This window comes from Pseudophryne corroboree, chromosome 4 (assembly GCF_028390025.1).
Source record: "Pseudophryne corroboree isolate aPseCor3 chromosome 4, aPseCor3.hap2, whole genome shotgun sequence".
Lineage (NCBI taxonomy): Eukaryota > Metazoa > Chordata > Amphibia > Anura > Myobatrachidae > Pseudophryne > Pseudophryne corroboree.
In genome coordinates, this window is record NC_086447.1 from 909,652,797 (window position 1) to 909,671,521 (window position 18,725).

General features: G+C 45.9%; 1 protein-coding gene across 5 annotated transcripts in view; it reads right to left on the minus strand.

Moving 5' to 3' along the window:
- Nucleotides 1-18,725, minus strand: part of CDC42BPA (CDC42 binding protein kinase alpha) — a 289,458-nt gene that overhangs the window by 115,488 nt on the left and 155,245 nt on the right. For 3 of the 5 annotated variants that reach the window (XM_063918951.1, XM_063918949.1, XM_063918952.1), the window contains exons 6-10: nt 4,170-4,263; nt 3,439-3,477; nt 2,754-2,954; nt 1,578-1,826; nt 308-387 (exon numbers count right to left, since the gene is read on the minus strand). In XM_063918951.1, coding sequence (XP_063775021.1) covers nt 308-387; nt 1,578-1,826; nt 2,754-2,954; nt 3,439-3,477; nt 4,170-4,263 — 663 coding nt within the window. The remainder of the gene's footprint in view (nt 1-307; nt 388-1,577; nt 1,827-2,753; nt 2,955-3,438; nt 3,478-4,169; nt 4,264-18,725) is intronic. The other 2 variants (XM_063918950.1, XM_063918953.1) reach the window with 1 other exon arrangement.

The window sequence follows — 18,725 nt, forward strand, 5'->3', positions numbered from 1 at the left end:
GCTGGGCACAGGGCAGCGTATGACAATCATTGGGCTGTATATAGTGGGTATGAGGCTGCTCGGACCTCCACCGAGCTGATATGTGCAATGTTCAATTATCTGCCATACTCAGGGCACTTAGTATTTACTTATCACACCGTGCACCATGCCACACAGACCACGTATATCCATTCCACTGTACATCATGTTCACCTTTTTATACCACAATACACCACTCTCTGACCTTTCCCCGTGTAGTGCCCAATACGGAGAGACACTACCTTACAACACGCACATATTAACTTCACACAAATCCACAATGTCTTACCAGTTACTTGTGTAAGTGAACCCAACAAACGGGAGGTGGTGCCCAGAGAATCCAGTGTGAGTGGATGGCGGCATCGTCTCCTACAAAGCATAAAACAGACAACTAAACTACGGATGCGGTAAATCAGGAAACCCTCTGGAATTCTCATCTGTTCTACCAGGAGCATAATAAAACATTTACTACATCAAATTCTATTCCCAGGGCCACCTGAATGCCCGACTTCTGTCTATTCCTTTACCCACTATCCAATGCCATCCGCTAGCGGGCATTTCTGGTGAGATGCAGTTGGCACAGTTAGAGAACAAGATGCGGTCTCACTTTTTATAAATGTGAAGTTTTATATAAGAATATTTTAGAGAACGGGGTGGAATTGCTCTAAATCAGAGGTAACGGGGTATTGGGTAGAATTGCCCTAGATCAGTGGTAACGGGGTGGAATTGCCCCAGATCAGGGGTAACGGGGTGGAATTGCCCCAGATCAGGAGTAACGGAGTGGAATTGCCCCAGATCAGGGGTAACGGGGTGGAACTGCTGTAGATCAGGGGTAACGGGGTGGAACTGCTCTAGATCAGGGGTAATGGGGTGGAACTGCTCTAGATCAGGGGTAATGGGGTGGAACTGCTCTAGATCAGGAGTAAAGGGGTGGAATTGCTCTAGATCAGGGGTAAAGGGGTGGAATTGTTCTAGATCAGGGGTAAAGGGGTGGAATTGCTCTAGATCAGGGATAACGGGGTGGAATTGCTCTAGATCAGGGGTAACGGGGTGGAATTGCTCTAGATCAGGGGTAACGGGGTGGAATTGCTCTAGATCAGGGGTAACGGGGTGGAATTGCTCTAGATCAGGGGTAACGGGCTGGAATTGCTCTAGATCAGGGGTAACGGGCTGGAATTGCTCTAGATCAGGGGTAACGGTCTGGAATTGCTCTAGATCGGGGTAACGGGCTAAAATTGCTCTAGATCAGGGGTAACTAGGTGGAATTGCTCTAGATCGGGGTAACGGGCTGGAATTGCTCTAGATCAGGGGTAACTAGGTGGAATTGCTCTAGATCAGGGGTAACGGGTGGAATTGCTCTAGATCAGGGGGTAACAATGGAATTGTTCTAGATCAGGGGTAACGGGGTGGAATTGCTCTAGATCAGGGGTAACGATGTGGAATTGCTTTAGATCAGGGGTAACGGATGGAATTGCTCTAGATCAGGGGTAACGGGCGGAATTGCTCTAGATCAGGGGTAACGATGGAATTGCTCTAGATCAGGGGTAACGTGGACTTACACAGTTTTTTAAACAATCATCATCCACATCAAAATTGGACGTGTCGGTAGGGCTGCTGACTTCCGGGATATACGGTGCTTCACAGTTACGAATGTTATCCCAGTCAATGCCAACAAAGAACGGGTGATTCTTAAAGTCCTCTATTCCGTTTTGACCCAAGCGATGTTCCCGGCTGCAGATCAGCCTCTTTATTAAATCTTTAGCGTTTTCAGAGACGTCGGCCAACTGAGACGGGAACTGGAACCGCTCCTTCAAAATAAATCATTCAATAATTATACTGCTGCATAATAAAAGGACTATGCATACATGCACCAGCTTTTAAGAGGATGCCTGGCCAGATACCCCCTCTTCCCACTCCGACTCCGGACACTTGGCGCGAAGCATGATGGTAGATGTCTGAGCAGAACAGCCTACAGAATCCCATAATAAAAGCAACACAAATTTATCTAATCCTCAAAGAACCACCCAGTAGCACAAAGCTTGCCATCCATGGGACTCAGCCTACTGGTAAAAGTACTTTCTCTGGGCCGATGAGCAGAATAAAACACGTGACAGCGATAAATAAGAGGTGAAGGATTTTTATCTATTTAAATATTTTTTCGGACAAAAATGAAAACATTAAAAAAAAAAAAAAAATGTTTAAATATTTGTTGTTACCACCAGTCATTGCCTAGTTCCCAACACACGGCTGAAGGATATTGGGGGGTCTTTTAGAAAAGTTTATTCCAACAATTTGGAAACTCCCATAAAGTATACCCAGACCCATAGATACCACAGGAGAACCGCAAACAAAGTATAGTGTCTGTCTCTCTCGTGTGTGCGGCTTTTCCCAAGACCATCCCCCTTTTTTCCACCCACAATCATTAGCCAACAATTTTGATTTCCCATAATTCAGACTCCCAATTAACTAAAACCAATAAGCCAAAATAGGTTCCTATAATGGTATGTCTCCACACAGCCATGTACAGTATCAAACTTTCTGAAATAGGCAAGTGACGGATGTTGCCCAGGGCAACCCATTAGATATTAACCATCATTTATCTAGCACAGTCTAAAGAATTATAAAAAATAAGGTGATTAGCTGCTATGGGCACTTTTCTTCTTTAGAAGGTTTGATGGACCATCCTTTAGGGGAGGTTGACTGCTCAACAGTGACAACAACAATGAGGTACTGACCTTGTGGTTCATGATTTTCCCATAAGTCTCCACTAAGGACTCTGCATAGAATGGGGTTTCTCCATACAGCATTTCATACATGCAGACCCCAAGGGACCACCAATCACACTCAGGTCCGTACTTCCCCTTCCCATCTTCCATAGCCTGGAGGATTTCAGGAGAGATATAGTCTGGAGTTCCAACAGCCACTGAAGACTGGACCTAGAGGGAGGACATTTGTCAGTACAGTGACCATGGCTCAGGGGAGACGAGTCCTGATCGGGAAGATGCACAGTGCTTCGTCTCGCCATTTGTACCTTTGGCATCCGGTGCATTTTGGAAGCGCAGACAAGGCACAATGACCGTGCAAAAGCATCTGAGCAGGCCCCGGCATTTTCATTACTCTTTGGGGTGTGACCCTAATAGTGCTCTGTGTGCAAAGGCAGACGCGGTGGAGTAAAACAAGGTGCGCCAATTGTCCATGCACCATCTGCTCGGACATAACCCCTAATCATTCCTCATTCTAGATTGGTCATATCACAGCTGATGCACTCCAATCGTGGAACCCTAGCTCCGGCATAACAAGCCATTGTCACGTGTCTGGTAAATTTTACAACTTCACTCTATGAACTTTGTTTTATTTTGTTGAAGCTTACAAAAGCAACCACAGTAGCGGTAACACAACAAAAGCACGAGTAATACTAACATCATTAGGTAGGGTAATTGGAGAAAAAGCCACAAGTTCCTAGCAAAGTAGAATAAATAAAATGATCATTATCTCAAATCAGGATAAAAAAAAAAAAAAAAGATCATCAAGAAATATTTACATACGTTCGTTTTGTTGATCATGTTGGGGGTTATGTAATAACAAAGTGCAAAAGAACGAATGTTCAATAACCCACAGTAACTTTATTGCCTTAGGATGGCCAAATATACTACAATTTTTACTAAACCCCAATCTGAATTTTGTGGAGTTTCATTTAGGGGCAACACTGACGTTTCACCGCAGTGACGTACGTTGTGCATTAAGTGTAATGTGGGCCACACATCGGAGCAGCGATTCCCCGTTCTGCCGATGCTGATCCGTGGACGGCTATAATTGGCGATCAGTCAGGAAATCAGCAAAATACAGCATATTCAAATTCTCCGACTCGCTGATCCTGATAGTTTTTTGGTCGGAATTGGCAAATCGAGGAGTTCCAACATGTTGGATTTCCCCTATCCCAGGCACTGGGAGAACAGGGAATTGCCCAGACAGCTGCCTGAAGTATGGGCCCCATTAATCCCAGTAAATTACAACTGTACAAACAATATTTTTAAGTTTCACGCCAAAAGGTTGTAATAAAAACCTAGTATGCAATAATATTACATCTTGGTGAAAGGTGCAAATTATAGCCGCTAAACAGAAGTCCAGCAAAATACACTGCGGTAACTTACTGTTCCGTCTTCCATCAGCTTTAGACAGGAGCCGAAATCTGCCAGTCGTATGTGTCCATTCATATCAAGAAGGATGTTATCTGGCTTTATGTCTCTGGAAGGAGGAGAAGGAGGAGAAGCACGGATATTCAGGTAGCGCAGAGCTAAGGTTTAGGAGTTTCAGAATTACATTTATTAGTTCAAAGAACACTGCAAGGCTGTGCGCATGTCACCAAGTAGAAGCTGAAAAACATACATGTTTATAAACATACATGTGCAGTACAAAGACAGATCAATAGTTTCACATGACGCATACCATAGTAATGTGTAAGTCATTTTTTCGAGGTGTGTGTATTTTTTCCAGGAATGTTACCTCTCTTGTAGAACAGTACTGCTGGGGTACTTCCCCATGGCAATATCCTAAATAGCTGTGGTCTCTTAGGAAAGAACTTTGAGGTGGTGTCAGAAGTCCAAGATATTAAATATGAACTATTAAACTGTTAAAGTCAATAACCTTAGAAATGGTCTTCACACACAAATGGTCTTCCATAAACCAGACAACTGACTAATGCTATCAGTCCAGCAAAACCTCACTCCACTGACGGCCATCACTTTGTCCAGCACAGTTCACACTCCACTCAGAGCCACCCTCATGTTCAGCAGTCTTCATTCACTCCAGTAACAGCCATCCCCACATGTCCAGCACAGTCCTCACTCCACTCACAGTCGTCCCCATGTCCTGCATATTTTTCTTTCCACTCGCGACCGTCCCCATGTCCTGCACAGTCTTCACTCCACTCACAGCCATCATTATGTCATGGTGGCAGCTTTCCAATGTATTTTAGTAATTACGCTAGAACAGAGGTAGGAAACTAATGGTTCTCCAACTTTGCATGACTACTTATATTCAAGCTAGCCCTGCTTACCCTAGAGCCCAGGAAAGCCAAGCTATAGGGACTCCAGCTGTTTTGGTACTACAAGCTCCTACATCTGCCCTAGGACATCTAGGATAACATCAGTGGTCATCCGCTGGACACATCTACAGGAACGAGGGAGATTAAGGCAGAGGCCCAAGTGCTGGTTTATTGGGGTTAAGGAATATTTCTAGAAGAAATGTTATAAATGCTCATAATATGACATGCATCATAATGATATGCCTGGGACTTTAGGCATTTTCTTCCTTTTTAAAAGCTGCTCCTAGCATTAAAAAGAGCAGAAGAAATTCCCATATCACTAAATGATTTCTGCAGCAGTGTTCAGGCAGGATCGGGGTTAAATGGTAAATTTAAAGAAACAGCGCCCACTGGATGAAGGAACAGTGCACAGGAGAGAGTAGACTAAAACAACAAAGCGAATACTATAACTTATGACACAGCGCCACCTACTGTCACCTCCAGTACAGTTCCTCAAGCAATACACAGCCTACAGCTGTTGCTATACTCCAACACAACTGCCCATCAAACGGCAACCATTTGATCAGTACACAAAGACCCGCTAACATGCACTTTGTGCACAGTAGGGATGTTCTTCTCCAAGATCCATTCGGAGAATGGAAATAGATGAAATCAGCTGGTTCTTGACAATTACAGCACTGGTGGTTCTCATCCAGCTCAACGGTAACGCCACCAAGTTTATCAGTAGTTGAATATTTTAACGCTCTTATTGGCTACTAAACGTTCAAACCCTGTGAACAGCCTAAGGATCTGATTGGTTACAAGTTGGTATCGCCCCATTAACATTCTAGTTCTCCGACTGGCCGCAAGTGGGTCTAACTCTGTGAATGTCCTAAGTATCTGACTGTCTTCCAGTCAATCTAGCCCTATGAATGTCATGGATTAGTTTAAGATCGATCCAGCGGTGAGAACGTCCTAACAATCTGATTGGCTATGAGCATCTCTAGCCAAGTAAACGCTGCAATACTCTGATTACAAAGTGCGTGCTCCAAATACAATTGAAAGTCACTGAGAAAAAAAAAGTGATTAAACAGGCGTTCCGTTCATCGAAACACATCTTTAAAGCACAGCTACACAATTCCCAAGGTCAAAGTGAAACGTGCCCGATTTTAGTATCTGTATGTAAAATACAAGCTCACAGGGCTCCATGAAACATTAGGCCAGGAATGGGATACAGCGGCCAGGACGTGAGAAAAGTTTTACTGCCGAAGCAGCCTCCTGTCATGTGAGCCGGGGATTCCCTTTACCACCTGATCCTCTCCTACTGCCGGCAGCCCTGTAAGGGCAGGAGGGTGATATTATTCTGTAGCAGCTTTTCTTACCTATGACATCTCCTATTCTGATACAGCTCATCAACGGGCACCACACAGATAACTGTGAATGGGCATCATTATATTTTTTGATCATTCCTTAATGAGAAATACAAATAGACTTTGCAAAAGTAAATAATTAGGGGAAACTTTTTCTTTTTGCTTTACTGTTTATGTTGTGTATCTGTCACTATGGCAACAATTTATTTTTAGCAGGTAGCTAATAGGTCTTCATCATAATATAAATTAATATACAAGTAGATTTATAGCACATATCAGGAGACTAGTATGTTCTGCCCGAAGTCCACTCGGAAAGTGACCACCTGTGGCCTTAAGTGGGGGTCATCTGCCAAACGCACTAACCACAACATGACAATAGATAATATTACGCCTTTAAAAAAATGTTTAAGGGGAAACAATCTCCCTCATTCCGTAGACAAAAGGTTCCACGCTACGCGTCTATTTATCAGCACAATGGGGGTCATTCCGAGTTGTTAGCTCGTTATTTTTTTCTATCAACGGAGCGATTAGTCGCTAATGCGCATGCGCAATGTCCGCAGTGCGGCTGCGCCAAGTAAATTTGCTATGGAGTTAGGTATTTTACTCACGGCATTACGAGGTTTTTTCTTCGTTCTGGTGATCGTAATGTGATTGACAGGAAGTGGGTGTTTCTGGGCGGAAACTGGCAGTTTTATGGGTGTGTGCGAAAAAAACGCTACCGTTTCTGGGAAAAACGCGGGAGTGGCTGGAGAAACGGAGGAGTGTCTGGGCGAACGCTGGGTGTGTTTGTGACGTCAAACCAGGAACGAAACTGACTGAACTGATCGCAGATGCCGAGTAAGTCTGGAGCTACTCAGAAACTGCTAAGAAGTGTCTATTCGCAATTCTGCTAATCTTTCGTTCGCAATTTTGATAAGCTAAGATTCACTTCCAGTAGGCGGCGGCTTAGCGTGTGCAATGCTGCTAAAAGCAGCTAGCGAGCGAACAACTCGGAATGACCCCCCTTGTTTTCACATAAAGTTGTTTTTGTGTGTGTGTGGGGAGGGGGGGGGGATTTAAGGGGAGTGCGAGGTGGGGGGGTGAGAGGCGGGGTGAAGGGGTGGGTGGGGTTAATTGATTGACTGCATGCCCCTCTAACACAAGGATGTCGTCCCTGGACCAGATTTCAGCAGGACAGTCCACGGCACTGCAGCAAAGTGACGCATCGCTCGCTCCAAGCCGGCAGAATGGAAATCAAAGCCTTGAATTCCTGCCTAAGAAAACACTGTGTATTTATAGCTGCCGGGCGGCGTCCAGATGGTTTGTACTAGTTATACAGCAATGCCGCTCAGTTTAGCGATTATGTGCGCTCACAGCCATTGTGCAACAAATGCAAAAAAAACTAAACGTAGGATAGATTTCATCAACCCTTTTAATGCTTAAATCAAGCGCTACTAAATATAGCACTCTATTAATGGAACAGGATATTACCAAGTTATACATCTATAGAAGATAAGGAAATACTATAATGGTGCATTTATATAAAAAAAAATAATAATGAAATGTTTGGAGAGGAGGGGGAGACACTAATGAAGATCTGGAGGGGAGGCGTATCAAACCTTGGAGGGAGATAAATTACCAACCAATCCGCTTCATTTTTCCAAGACAAACTGCAAAACGACAGAAGACGATTGGTTGGTGCTTCATCTCCCTTCAAGATTTGATGCATCTTCTGCCCTGGTCATGTGACCCAATTGCCAAATGACCAAATTGGTGTTCAATTCAGCCACACACATGCACCCAAATTGGATGGATTTAGCAGTCTGGTGGTTCATCTCAATGTATGTTCGATCCAGCCAAAAACACACAGATACTGGAGCAATTTATTTTGTTTGTAAGGGGTGTCTGCAAAAAATGACAAAAAGTGCACTTCTAATACACTGCAATACTCATGGCTTGCAACGGTATTATAGACGGAGGATTTCAGGTGCAGAATGTATTTACACACCTATGTAACGCACTGAGCGGTTCTCACCACTGGGGGCAGCAGACAATGCACAGACAGAATGAGGGCCCCAAAGAATCTTGGGAGTTACTATGATTTTATGAAAAGATCTGCAACATATACTGTATGGTGCTCTAATAAAGCCAAAACACTATAATCACGCTCTGCTAAGGCCAGTTACTGCAAGAACACTGAAGCACAGCCGGTCATATGGCTGATTCAACGTAATGTGTAAAAGAGGCACGGATCAATAAAATGATTCCTACAACTGATATTAAAAGCATCAATTCCATATATAATTTTTTATTTATTAAACAAATTAACCTTTTAAATGTGCATTTAATTCATTTTCTAAGCTAAAAATCTTTATCTCCCTTCAACACCTCTCTGGAGGGAAAAAACAGTATGGCCGCCAGACAGTCAGTCAGCTACACAGAGGAGGAGTTACCCCCACCTCCTCTTTCTCTTGGAACCCCAAATTTATGCCACTTTCACCTTTGTAACATCACCAGAATGAGATCCTTTCTCACCCCAGATAAAATGAAGACCCTCAACCCACTATTTCAGGGAGTCTGGCAAATATGCCCTGTACTACTATGTCTGGATTGAACATTTGTAAGCACTTCATGTCCTACCGTCACGCCCTATAAATAAATAAAAGTAATAATTTCACCCTGCAGACAGAGGTGCACTGCTCACTCCATCCAGTGCCATGTGTCTGTGGTTGCTATGGTAGCCCCTGACTCTCTGTAAAATAATAAATCGTTTATAGCAGCCTGAAAATAACAAACCGAGGAGAAGTCGCAAATATCCAGATTCTTCTTATAGTGGTCACATCGATTTATGATATAATGATAAGCTTGCTTTAAGCTCCTTTTATTTCTTTAGTTTCTCTTTATATATAAAGCACATTACGGAACGCTCTCAGACAGTCACGGCAGTTTCCATTCATCAAAAGTTGCTACTGTAGAACCGACACAAGTCAGTCAAAAGTCTACGGAGACTTGTCTCTGTGTTGTTCTACGAGCGGCGAGAGTGCAGCAATGCCAGTTAGCAGACATCAGGGTGAATAGACCGGCTTATCACACGCAGCACAGATCTGTGGCTCCCGGCCAAAGATTAAAAACTAAAGACAACCAGCAGCCCAGCTAATTCACGTAAAGCTATAAGAGTGGGCTGGCATGGTGCATCACAGGGCGGTAAGGGCGTGAGGCTAGTAAGCTCCTTAGGAATGTGGGCTCCATCTGTCCGTGCCATCTGTCACGACGGGCTGAGGCGGAATCTGAAGCATTTTCAGCTGTTGCTAGGAAAAGAGCTACCTGACACCTCAACGTCACAGGGGCACAAGCAACCTACCTCACAGAAAGGAGCACAATACTGCAGAGCAACGAGTGCTAGAAAACATCTGTCCCTGCAGATGTGACATTGCAGGGGTCTCACCACAGGCTCTGAAGGTTGCTACCATGCTTGGCATACTGTCAATTATAAAGTGCCAGAGGAGAGAAGTTCACTGAAGGACAAGCTCCCCGGCCGACCTGCTCAGCTGTAATCCTATAGAGAACTTCCATCGGACAGTCCATACGGACGAGGTGTGCGCTGTGGCTCGCTCGTCTTTACAGAGAGATGAAAGCACAATAATCCCAAATGATTTTATTTTCCAATGTGAAAATATTGATTTGCATTTTTTACATAAAAAGCAAACCTAAAAACACCTACTTACTGAATATTATCACGTTATAATATCTGACTTAAATACCATGTTGATAATTCCTAAAAGGGAACGATTGTGTGAAGTGGGAGGCAAATAGGCCTATAATTACATACATGTATTATTGCTGGGTTATCCTGTAGAATGGTGCTAGCCCGCTTTAGAACACGCCACTGCTAACACAGCGGTCATTTGCAGAATCAGGTCAGCCTGGCAACATGGAGGTGCTCTAACGGAGTAATAAAATAAAAACATAAAAAGCAAAGCGGCAAAAGTCACAAAAATGCAACTTTTTACATAGAAAAGTAAAAACATTTAACGCGAAAACAAAAATTCAGGTCCTCTGAAATGTCACATTCTCTTGTCAATTAGGTTTTTTAGTCATGTTTTTTCAGGGGAGTTTTTGCTGTAATTTTTAATGAGAGTTACTTAAACTCTGTGACCTCTATGTGTCATTCCGTGGTCTCGAAACGCGTGGCACGTGGGATCACACTCACTTCACATCTTATTGACATACCACCTCAGAGATGCCTTGGGGAAACGGCAGGAATCTACTCTAAGGATCTTAAGGACGACGTGATTATGTCTTGCAGAACACAATTAACACTGTTAATAAACATATTTAAAAAAATAAGGCACAGGGTTGATCCTTTGGGTCCTCCACCGGTTGCCAGTCGTCCACGTGAGCGGACATGATGGACTTTAGCCTTTGGTCTCCTGTCCTGGAGCTAAACTTTTATAAATTCCACTTTGAGTCAAACCCAAGAATTTTCAACTTTTTAATTAACGTAAAGTGGGGCAACCAAATAACTGAGCCAGGGGTAAGCAACGTGCGGCACTCCAGCTGCTGGGGAACTATGCGTGCTGGGATGTGTAGTACCCGCAGCAGACGGCAGGATCCAGTCCACAACGGGAATATTGAATATAATAGATAACAATGCTTTTTGTGGTTAAGACTTTTGAAAGCTGCTGGGGATAACAGCGGGTGATCCGCAGGCAGCAAATCTTTGCAGAAGAAAGGGTTAATTGAAATCCCTGACCCTCTATGGTAGTAGATGGTTAACATTTGTGACAAATTTACCTCAGTAACTTCCAGTAAGTAAGAAAATACCATTTAATTGCACGGTATTAAGTGATTTTATGAAAACCACATTCACAATTTTCCAGAGAGGACAGGGTAGATTACACGTACAAAAGAATGGAAATACTGAGGAAAGAAATATGTTAATTAACTGGGTTTCGTTAATAAAATAAATTCCACAAAATCTAATAAAAGTGTCTGACATCATACTTTATGGATTTAGGAGCTGTAAAACCTTAACGGCTGAAGAGACGTTATATCGCCAAGATGGCACCGGCAGAAGAAGGCCTGAATATTAAAACAGCTAAGGATCTAATTAAAATCACTTAAGATGGCTGCAGCTTTTAAGGCGATTTACAAAAGTCATAACACAGCGCTAATTAAAACACCATGCAGATCAATTAGAGGATTCCGTGACCCAGCTTCCATGCTCTCGGTGTACGACAATATTTTATATGCTAAAGGAGGCCGTAGAATTCCATGGACAAATCCCGCCATTCAAATTCCAAGTATTACGTATTTAATTATTACCAGTTACTTATATAGCGCACACATATTCCGCAGCGCTTTGCAGAGAATATTTAACAATTCACATCATTCCCTGCCCCAGTGGAGCTTACAATCTATATTCCCTATCACATGTACACACACACACACACACACAAATTGTGGTTCATTTTTGTTGTGAGACAATTAACCTACCAGTATATTTTTGAATTGTGAGGAGGAAACCGGAGTACCGAGTGGAAACCCATGCAACACGTGGAGAATATACAAACTCCACACAGTTAGGGCCATGGTGGGAATCGAACCCATGACCTCAGTGCTGTGAGGCAGTGATGCTAAACCTTACACTGTTCATCAGCCTTAACTCGCGCAATTTTTCGGCCCTGCACAATCCCTGTCATCCGCATCCTCTGATAGGATGAGATGTAGGCCATGTACGGCCCTAGGCAAGATGCTGGTTTGGGCCACCTTTGCCCCCTTTCTTTTTGTGAAACAAAAAAACCCCTCATAAAATAGATTACAACAGTGGTTCCACAAACTTTTTTGAATCACAGCGCATTGAATATCAGAATGTTTTTCCTGGCACCCCAGACCAAAAGCTTCTTATTGTGAAATTCAGCAAACCTTATTAAATGAAGTACATTGTGTTTATATAGGTCATCCTTCGGTTCAGTTATGTGGTGAGGGATAGGATTCGTGGTGTGTCTTTAGCATCCCAGCTGTCGGTATGCCGGCGGTCATGGGACCGATGGCAGAATCCTGACGCCACTTGGTGAGACCGGAGCTGGAAGACCAACAGCCGCCATCCCGAAAGTAGCTACCGGGGGAACTTTTAAGGCTGGGCACTGGGGGGGAAGGGGGGGTTAGGTTTTGGTTAGGCAGTAGGGGTGGGGTAGGGTTAGACATTGGGGGGGTGGGGAGGGATGTTAGCCCTAACCGCCAACCCCGAGGGTTAGCCCCTGCTACCACCCCCGGGCGGTTAGGGTAAGTGGGGGGGTAAGAATAGTTACATCAGGATCTTCAAGGTCGAGATGCTGGTGTTGGTCATGTGACCGCCGGCATCCCGACAAACGGGATACCATACTGAATCGGGGTTTGCTTCTGTTTGTCCACATATGTTGTAATGGGATCCAGTCATGTGACCGGCGCTAGGGATCCCGGCGGTCAGCATGCTGAAGCCGGGATCCCGTCCGCTTACCAGCCTGACAGTGTCGGCATGCCGACTGACAGGTACTATGCCCACTCATGGGAATACCCATACAGTGGGAATAGAACCTGTGGCGAGCGCAGCAAGCCACCGAACACGCAAGGGGCTTTGTTGCGCTCGCCCCACCACCCAGCGGCGGACTCCCAGCCTCAACCAGTAATAATTACCAGTCACAAGCAGTGGTTTTGCCTATTACATGGACCATAAATCATTTAAATTGGTCTGGAATTACCCTGCATTTGGCCCAAGGCGCCTCAGGGTGCCATGGCACCCAGTTTGGGAACCACCAAATTAGTTTAATCTGGGCCCTGCAGATATGACTGGCCCTGAGGCTACACCCGTATGTCCAGAACTTCTATATAATAAGATTTTACTTACCGATAAATCTATTTCTCGTAGTCCGTAGTGGATGCTGGGGACTCCGTCAGGACCATGGGGATTAGCGGCTCCGCAGGAGACAGGGCACAAAAATAAAGCTTTAGGATCAGGTGGTGTGCACTGGCTCCTCCCCCTATGACCCTCCTCCAAGCCTCAGTTAGGATACTGTGCCCGGACGAGCGTACACAATAAGGAAGGATTTTGAATCCCGGGTAAGACTCATACCAGCCACACCAATCACACCGTACAACTTGTGATCTGAACCCAGTTAACAGTATGACAACGTAGGAGCCTCTGAACAGACGGCTCACAACAATAACAACCCGATTTTTTTGTAACAATAACTATGTACAAGTATTGCAGACAATCCGCACTTGGGATGGGCGCCCAGCATCCACTACGGACTGCGAGAAATAGATTTATCGGTAAGTAAAATCTTATTTTCTCTAACGTCCTAGTGGATGCTGGGGACTCCGTCAGGACCATGGGGATTATACCAAAGCTCCCAAACGGGCGGGAGAGTGCGGATGACTCTGCAGCACCGAATGAGAGAACTCCAGGTCCTCTTTAGCCAGGGTATCAAATTTGTAGAATTTTACAAACGTGTTCTCCCCCGACCACGTAGCTGCTCGGCAGAGTTGTAATGCCGAGACCCCTCGGGCAGCCGCCCAGGATGAGCCCACCTTCCTTGTGGAATGGGCCTTGACAGATTTAGGCTGTGGCAGGCCTGCCACAGAATGTGCAAGTTGAATTGTGCTACAAATCCAACGAGCAATCGTCTGCTTAGAAGCAGGAGCACCCAGCTTGTTGGGTGCATACAGTATAAACAGCGAGTCAGATTTTCTGACTCCAGCCGTCCTTGAAATATATATTTTCAATGCCCTGACAACGTCCAGCAACTTGGAATCCTCCAAATCGCTAGTAGCCGCAGGCACCACAATAGGCTGGTTCAGGTGAAACGCTGACACCACCTTAGGCAGAAAATGAGGACGCGTCCGCAGTTCTGCCCTGTCCGAATGGAAAATCAGATATGGGCTTTTATACGATAAAGCCGCCAATTCTGACACTCTCCTGGCTGAAGCCAGGGCCAGTAGCATGGTTACTTTCCATGTAAGATATTTCAAATCCGCCGATTTGAGTGGCTCAAACCAATGGGATTTGAGAAAATCCAAAACTACATTAAGGTCCCACGGAGCCACTGGGGGCACAACCGGGGCTGTATATGTAGTACTCCTTTTACAAAAGTCTGGACTTCAGGAACTGAAGCCAATTCTTTCTGGAAGAAAATCGACAGGGCCGAAATTTGAACCTTAATGGACCCCAACTTGAGGCCCATAGACAATCCTGTTTGCAGGAAATGTAGGAATCGACCCAATTGAAATTCCTCCGTGGGGGCCTTCCTGGCCTCACACCACGCAACATATTTTCTCCAAATGCGGTGATAATGTTGTGCAGTCACCTCCTTCCTGGCTTTAACCAGTGTAGGAATGACCTCTTCTGGAATGCCTTTTTCCCTTAGAATTCGGCGTTCAACCGCCACGCCGTCAAACGCAGCCGCGGTAAGTCTTGGAATAGACACGGTCCCTGCTGAATCAGGTCCCGTCTTAGAGGTAGAGGCCACGGATTTTCCGTGAGCATCTCCTGAAGTTCCGGGTACCAAGTTCTTCTTGGCCAATCCGGAGCCACGAGTATCGTTCTTACTCCCCTTTGCCGTATAATTCTCAGTACTTTGGGTATGAGAGGCAGAGGAGGAAACACATACACTGACTGGAACACCCACGGTGTTACCAGAGCGTCCACAGCTATTGCCTGAGGGTCTCTTGACCTGGCGCAATACCTGTCCAGTTTTTTGTTGAGGCGAGACGCCATCATATCCACCTTTGGTTTTTCCCAACGGTTCACAATCATGTGGAAGACTTCTGGATGAAGTCCCCACTCTCCCGGGTGTAGATCGTGTCTGCTGAGGAAGTCTGCTTCCCAGTTGTCCACTCCCGGAATGAACACTGCTGACAGTGCTATCACATGATCTTCCGCCCAGCGAAGAATCCTTGCAGCTTCTGCCATTGCTCTCCTGCTTCTTGTGCCGCCCTGTCTGTTTACGTGGGCGACTGCCGTGATGTTGTCCGACTGGATCAACACCGGCTGACCCTGAAGCAGGGGTTTTGCCAGGCTTAGAGCATTGTAAATCGCTCTTAGCTCCAGTATATTTATGTGAAGAGACATCTCCAGGCTTGACCATACTCCCTGGAAGTTTCTTCCCTGTGTGACCGCTCCCCAGCCTCTCAGACTGGCATCCGTGGTCACCAGGACCCAGTCCTGTATGCAGAATCTGCGGCCTTCTAACAGATGAGCACTCTGCAACCACCACAGAAGAGACACCCTTGTCCGTGGCGATAAGGTTATCCGCTGATGCATCTGCAGATGCGATCCGGACCATTTGTCCAGCAGATCCCACTGAAAAGTTTGTGCGTGGAATCTGCCGAATGGGATTGCTTCGTAAGAAGCCACCATCTTTCCCAGGACTCTTGTGCATTGATGCACAGACACTTTTCCTGGTTTTAGGAGGTTCCTGACAAGTTCGGATAACTCCTTGGCTTTCTCCTCCGGAAGAAACACCTTTTTCTGAACCGTGTCCAGAATCATTCCCAGGAACAGCAGACGTGTTGTCGGGGTCAACTGAGATTTTGGAAAATTCAGAATCCACCCGTGTTGTTGCAGCACTACTTGGGTTAGTGCTACTCCGTCCTCCAGCTGTTCTCTGGACCTTGCCCTTATCAGGAGATCGTCCAAGTAAGGGATAATTAATACGCCTCCTCTTCGCAGAAGAATCATCATTTCGGCCATTACCTTGGTAAAGACCCGAGGTGCCGTGGACAATCCAAACGGCAGCGTCTGAAACTGATAATGACAGTTTTGCACCACGAACCTGAGGTACCCTTGATGTGAAGGGCAAATTGGGACATGCAGGTAAGCATCTTTTATGTCCAGGGACACCATAAAGTCCCCTTCTTCCAGATTCGCTATCACTGCTCTGAGTGATTCCATCTTGAACTTGAATTTTTGTATGTACAGGTTCAAAGATTTCAGATTTAGAATAGGTCTTACCGAGCCGTCCGGCTTCGGTACCACAAATAGCGTGGCGTAATACCCCTTTTCCTGTTGTAGGAGGGGTACCTTGACTATCACCTGCTGAGAAAACAGCTTGTGAATGGCTTCCAATACCGTCGCCCTGTCTGAGGGAGACGTTGGCAAAGCAGACTTTAGGAACCGGCGAGGGGGAGACTTCTCGAATTCCAACCTGTAACCCTGAGATACTACCTGCAGGATCCAGGGGTCCACCTGTGAGCAAGCCCACTGCGCGCTGAAATTCTTGAGTCGACCCCCCACCGTTCCTGAGTCCGCTTGTAAAGCCCCAGCGTCATGCTGAGGGCTTTGCAGAACCCGCGGAGGGCATCTGTTCCTGGGAAGGAGCTGCTTGCTGCCCTCTCTTACCCTTTCCTCTGCCTCGGGGCAGATATGACTGTCCTTTTGCCCGCTTCTTATAGGACCGAAAGGACTGCGGCTGAAAAGACGGTGTCTTTTTCTGTTGGGAGGGGGTCTGAGGTAAAAAGGTGGATTTCCCGGCAGTTGCCGTGGCCACCAAATCCGATAGACCGACGCCAAATAATTCCTCCCCTTTATACGGCAATACTTCCATATGCCGTTTGGAATCCGCATCACCTGACCACTGTCGTGTCCATAAACTTCTTCTGGCAGATATGGACATCGCACTTACTCTCGATGCCAGAGTGCAAATATCCCTCTGAGCATCTCGCATATAAAGAAAAGCATCCTTTAATTGCTCTAAAGTCTGTAAAATACTGTCCCTATCCAGGGTATCAATATTTTCAGTCAGGGAATCCGACCAGACCACCCCAGCACTGCACATCCAGGCTGAGGCGATGGCTGGTAGCAGTATAACACCAGTATGTGTGTATATACTTTTTAGGGTAGTTTCCAGCCTCCTATCAGCTGGATCCTTGAGGAGACGGTAACGCCACTTGTTTTGATAAGCGTGTGAGCGCCTTATCCACCTTAGGGGGTGTTTCCCAGCGCGCCCTAACCTCTGGCGGGAAAGGGTATAATGCCAATAACTTTTTTGAAATTAGCACTTTTCTATCTGGGTTAACCCACGCTTCATCACATACATCATTCAATTCCTCTGATTCAGGAAAAACTACAGGTAGTTTTTTCACCCCCCACATAATACCCCTTTTTGTGGTACTTGTAGTATCAGAGATATGCAAAGCCTCCTTCATTGCCGTGATCATATAACGTGTGACCCTACTGGAAAATACGTTTGTTTCTTCACCGTCGACACTAGATTCAGTGTCCGTGTCTGGGTCTGTGTCGACCGACTGAGGTAAAGGGCGTTTTACAGCCCCTGACGGTGTCTGAGACGCCTGGGCAGGTACTAACTGGTTTTCCGGCCGTCTCATGTCGTCAACTGATTTTTGTAATGTGCTGACATTATCACGTAATTCCATAAACAAAGCCATCCATTCCGGTGTCGACTCCCTGGGGGGTGACATCACCATTACCGGCAATTGCTCTGCCTCCACACCAACATCGTCCTCATACATGTCGACACACACGTACCGACACACAGCAGACACACAGGGAATGCTCTATTGAAGACAGGACCCCACTAGCCCTTTGGGGAGACAGAGGGAGAGTTTGCCAGCACACACCCAAGCGCTATAATATATATGGGAACAACCCTATATAAGTGTTGTATCCTTATAGCAGCTTAAATATAGTAATATCGCCAAAAAAAGTGCCCCCCCCTCTCTGTTTTACCCTGTTTCTGTAGTGCAGTGCAGGGGAGAGTCCTGGGAGCCTTCCTCACAGCGGAGCTGAGCAGGAAAATGGCGCTGTGTGCTGAGGAGAATAAGCCCCGCCCCCTATTTCGGCGGGCTCTTCTCCGGAGTTTGTGAGATCTGGCAGGGGTTAAATACATCCATATAGCCTCAAGGGCTATATGTGATGTATTTTTTAGCCATAAAAAGGTATTATACATTGCTGCCCAGGGCGCCCCCCCAGCGCCCTGCACCCTCCGTGACCGCTGTGTGAAGTGTGCTGACAACAATGGCGCACAGCTGCAGTGCTGTGCGCTACCTCAGGAAGACTGAAAAGTCTTCTGCCGCCTGCTTCTGGACCTCTTCCATCTTCGGCATCTGCAAGGGGGGTCGGCGGCGCGGCTCCGGGACCGGACTCCATGGCTGGGCCTGTGTTCGATCCCTCTGGAGCTAATGGTGTCCAGTAGCCTAAGAAGCCAATCCATCCTGCACGCAGGTGAGTTGACTTCTCTCCCCTAAGTCCCTCGATGCAGTGAGCCTGTTGCCAGCAGGACTCACTGAAAATAAAAAACCTAAAAACTTTTTCTAAGCAGCTCTTTAGGAGAGCCACC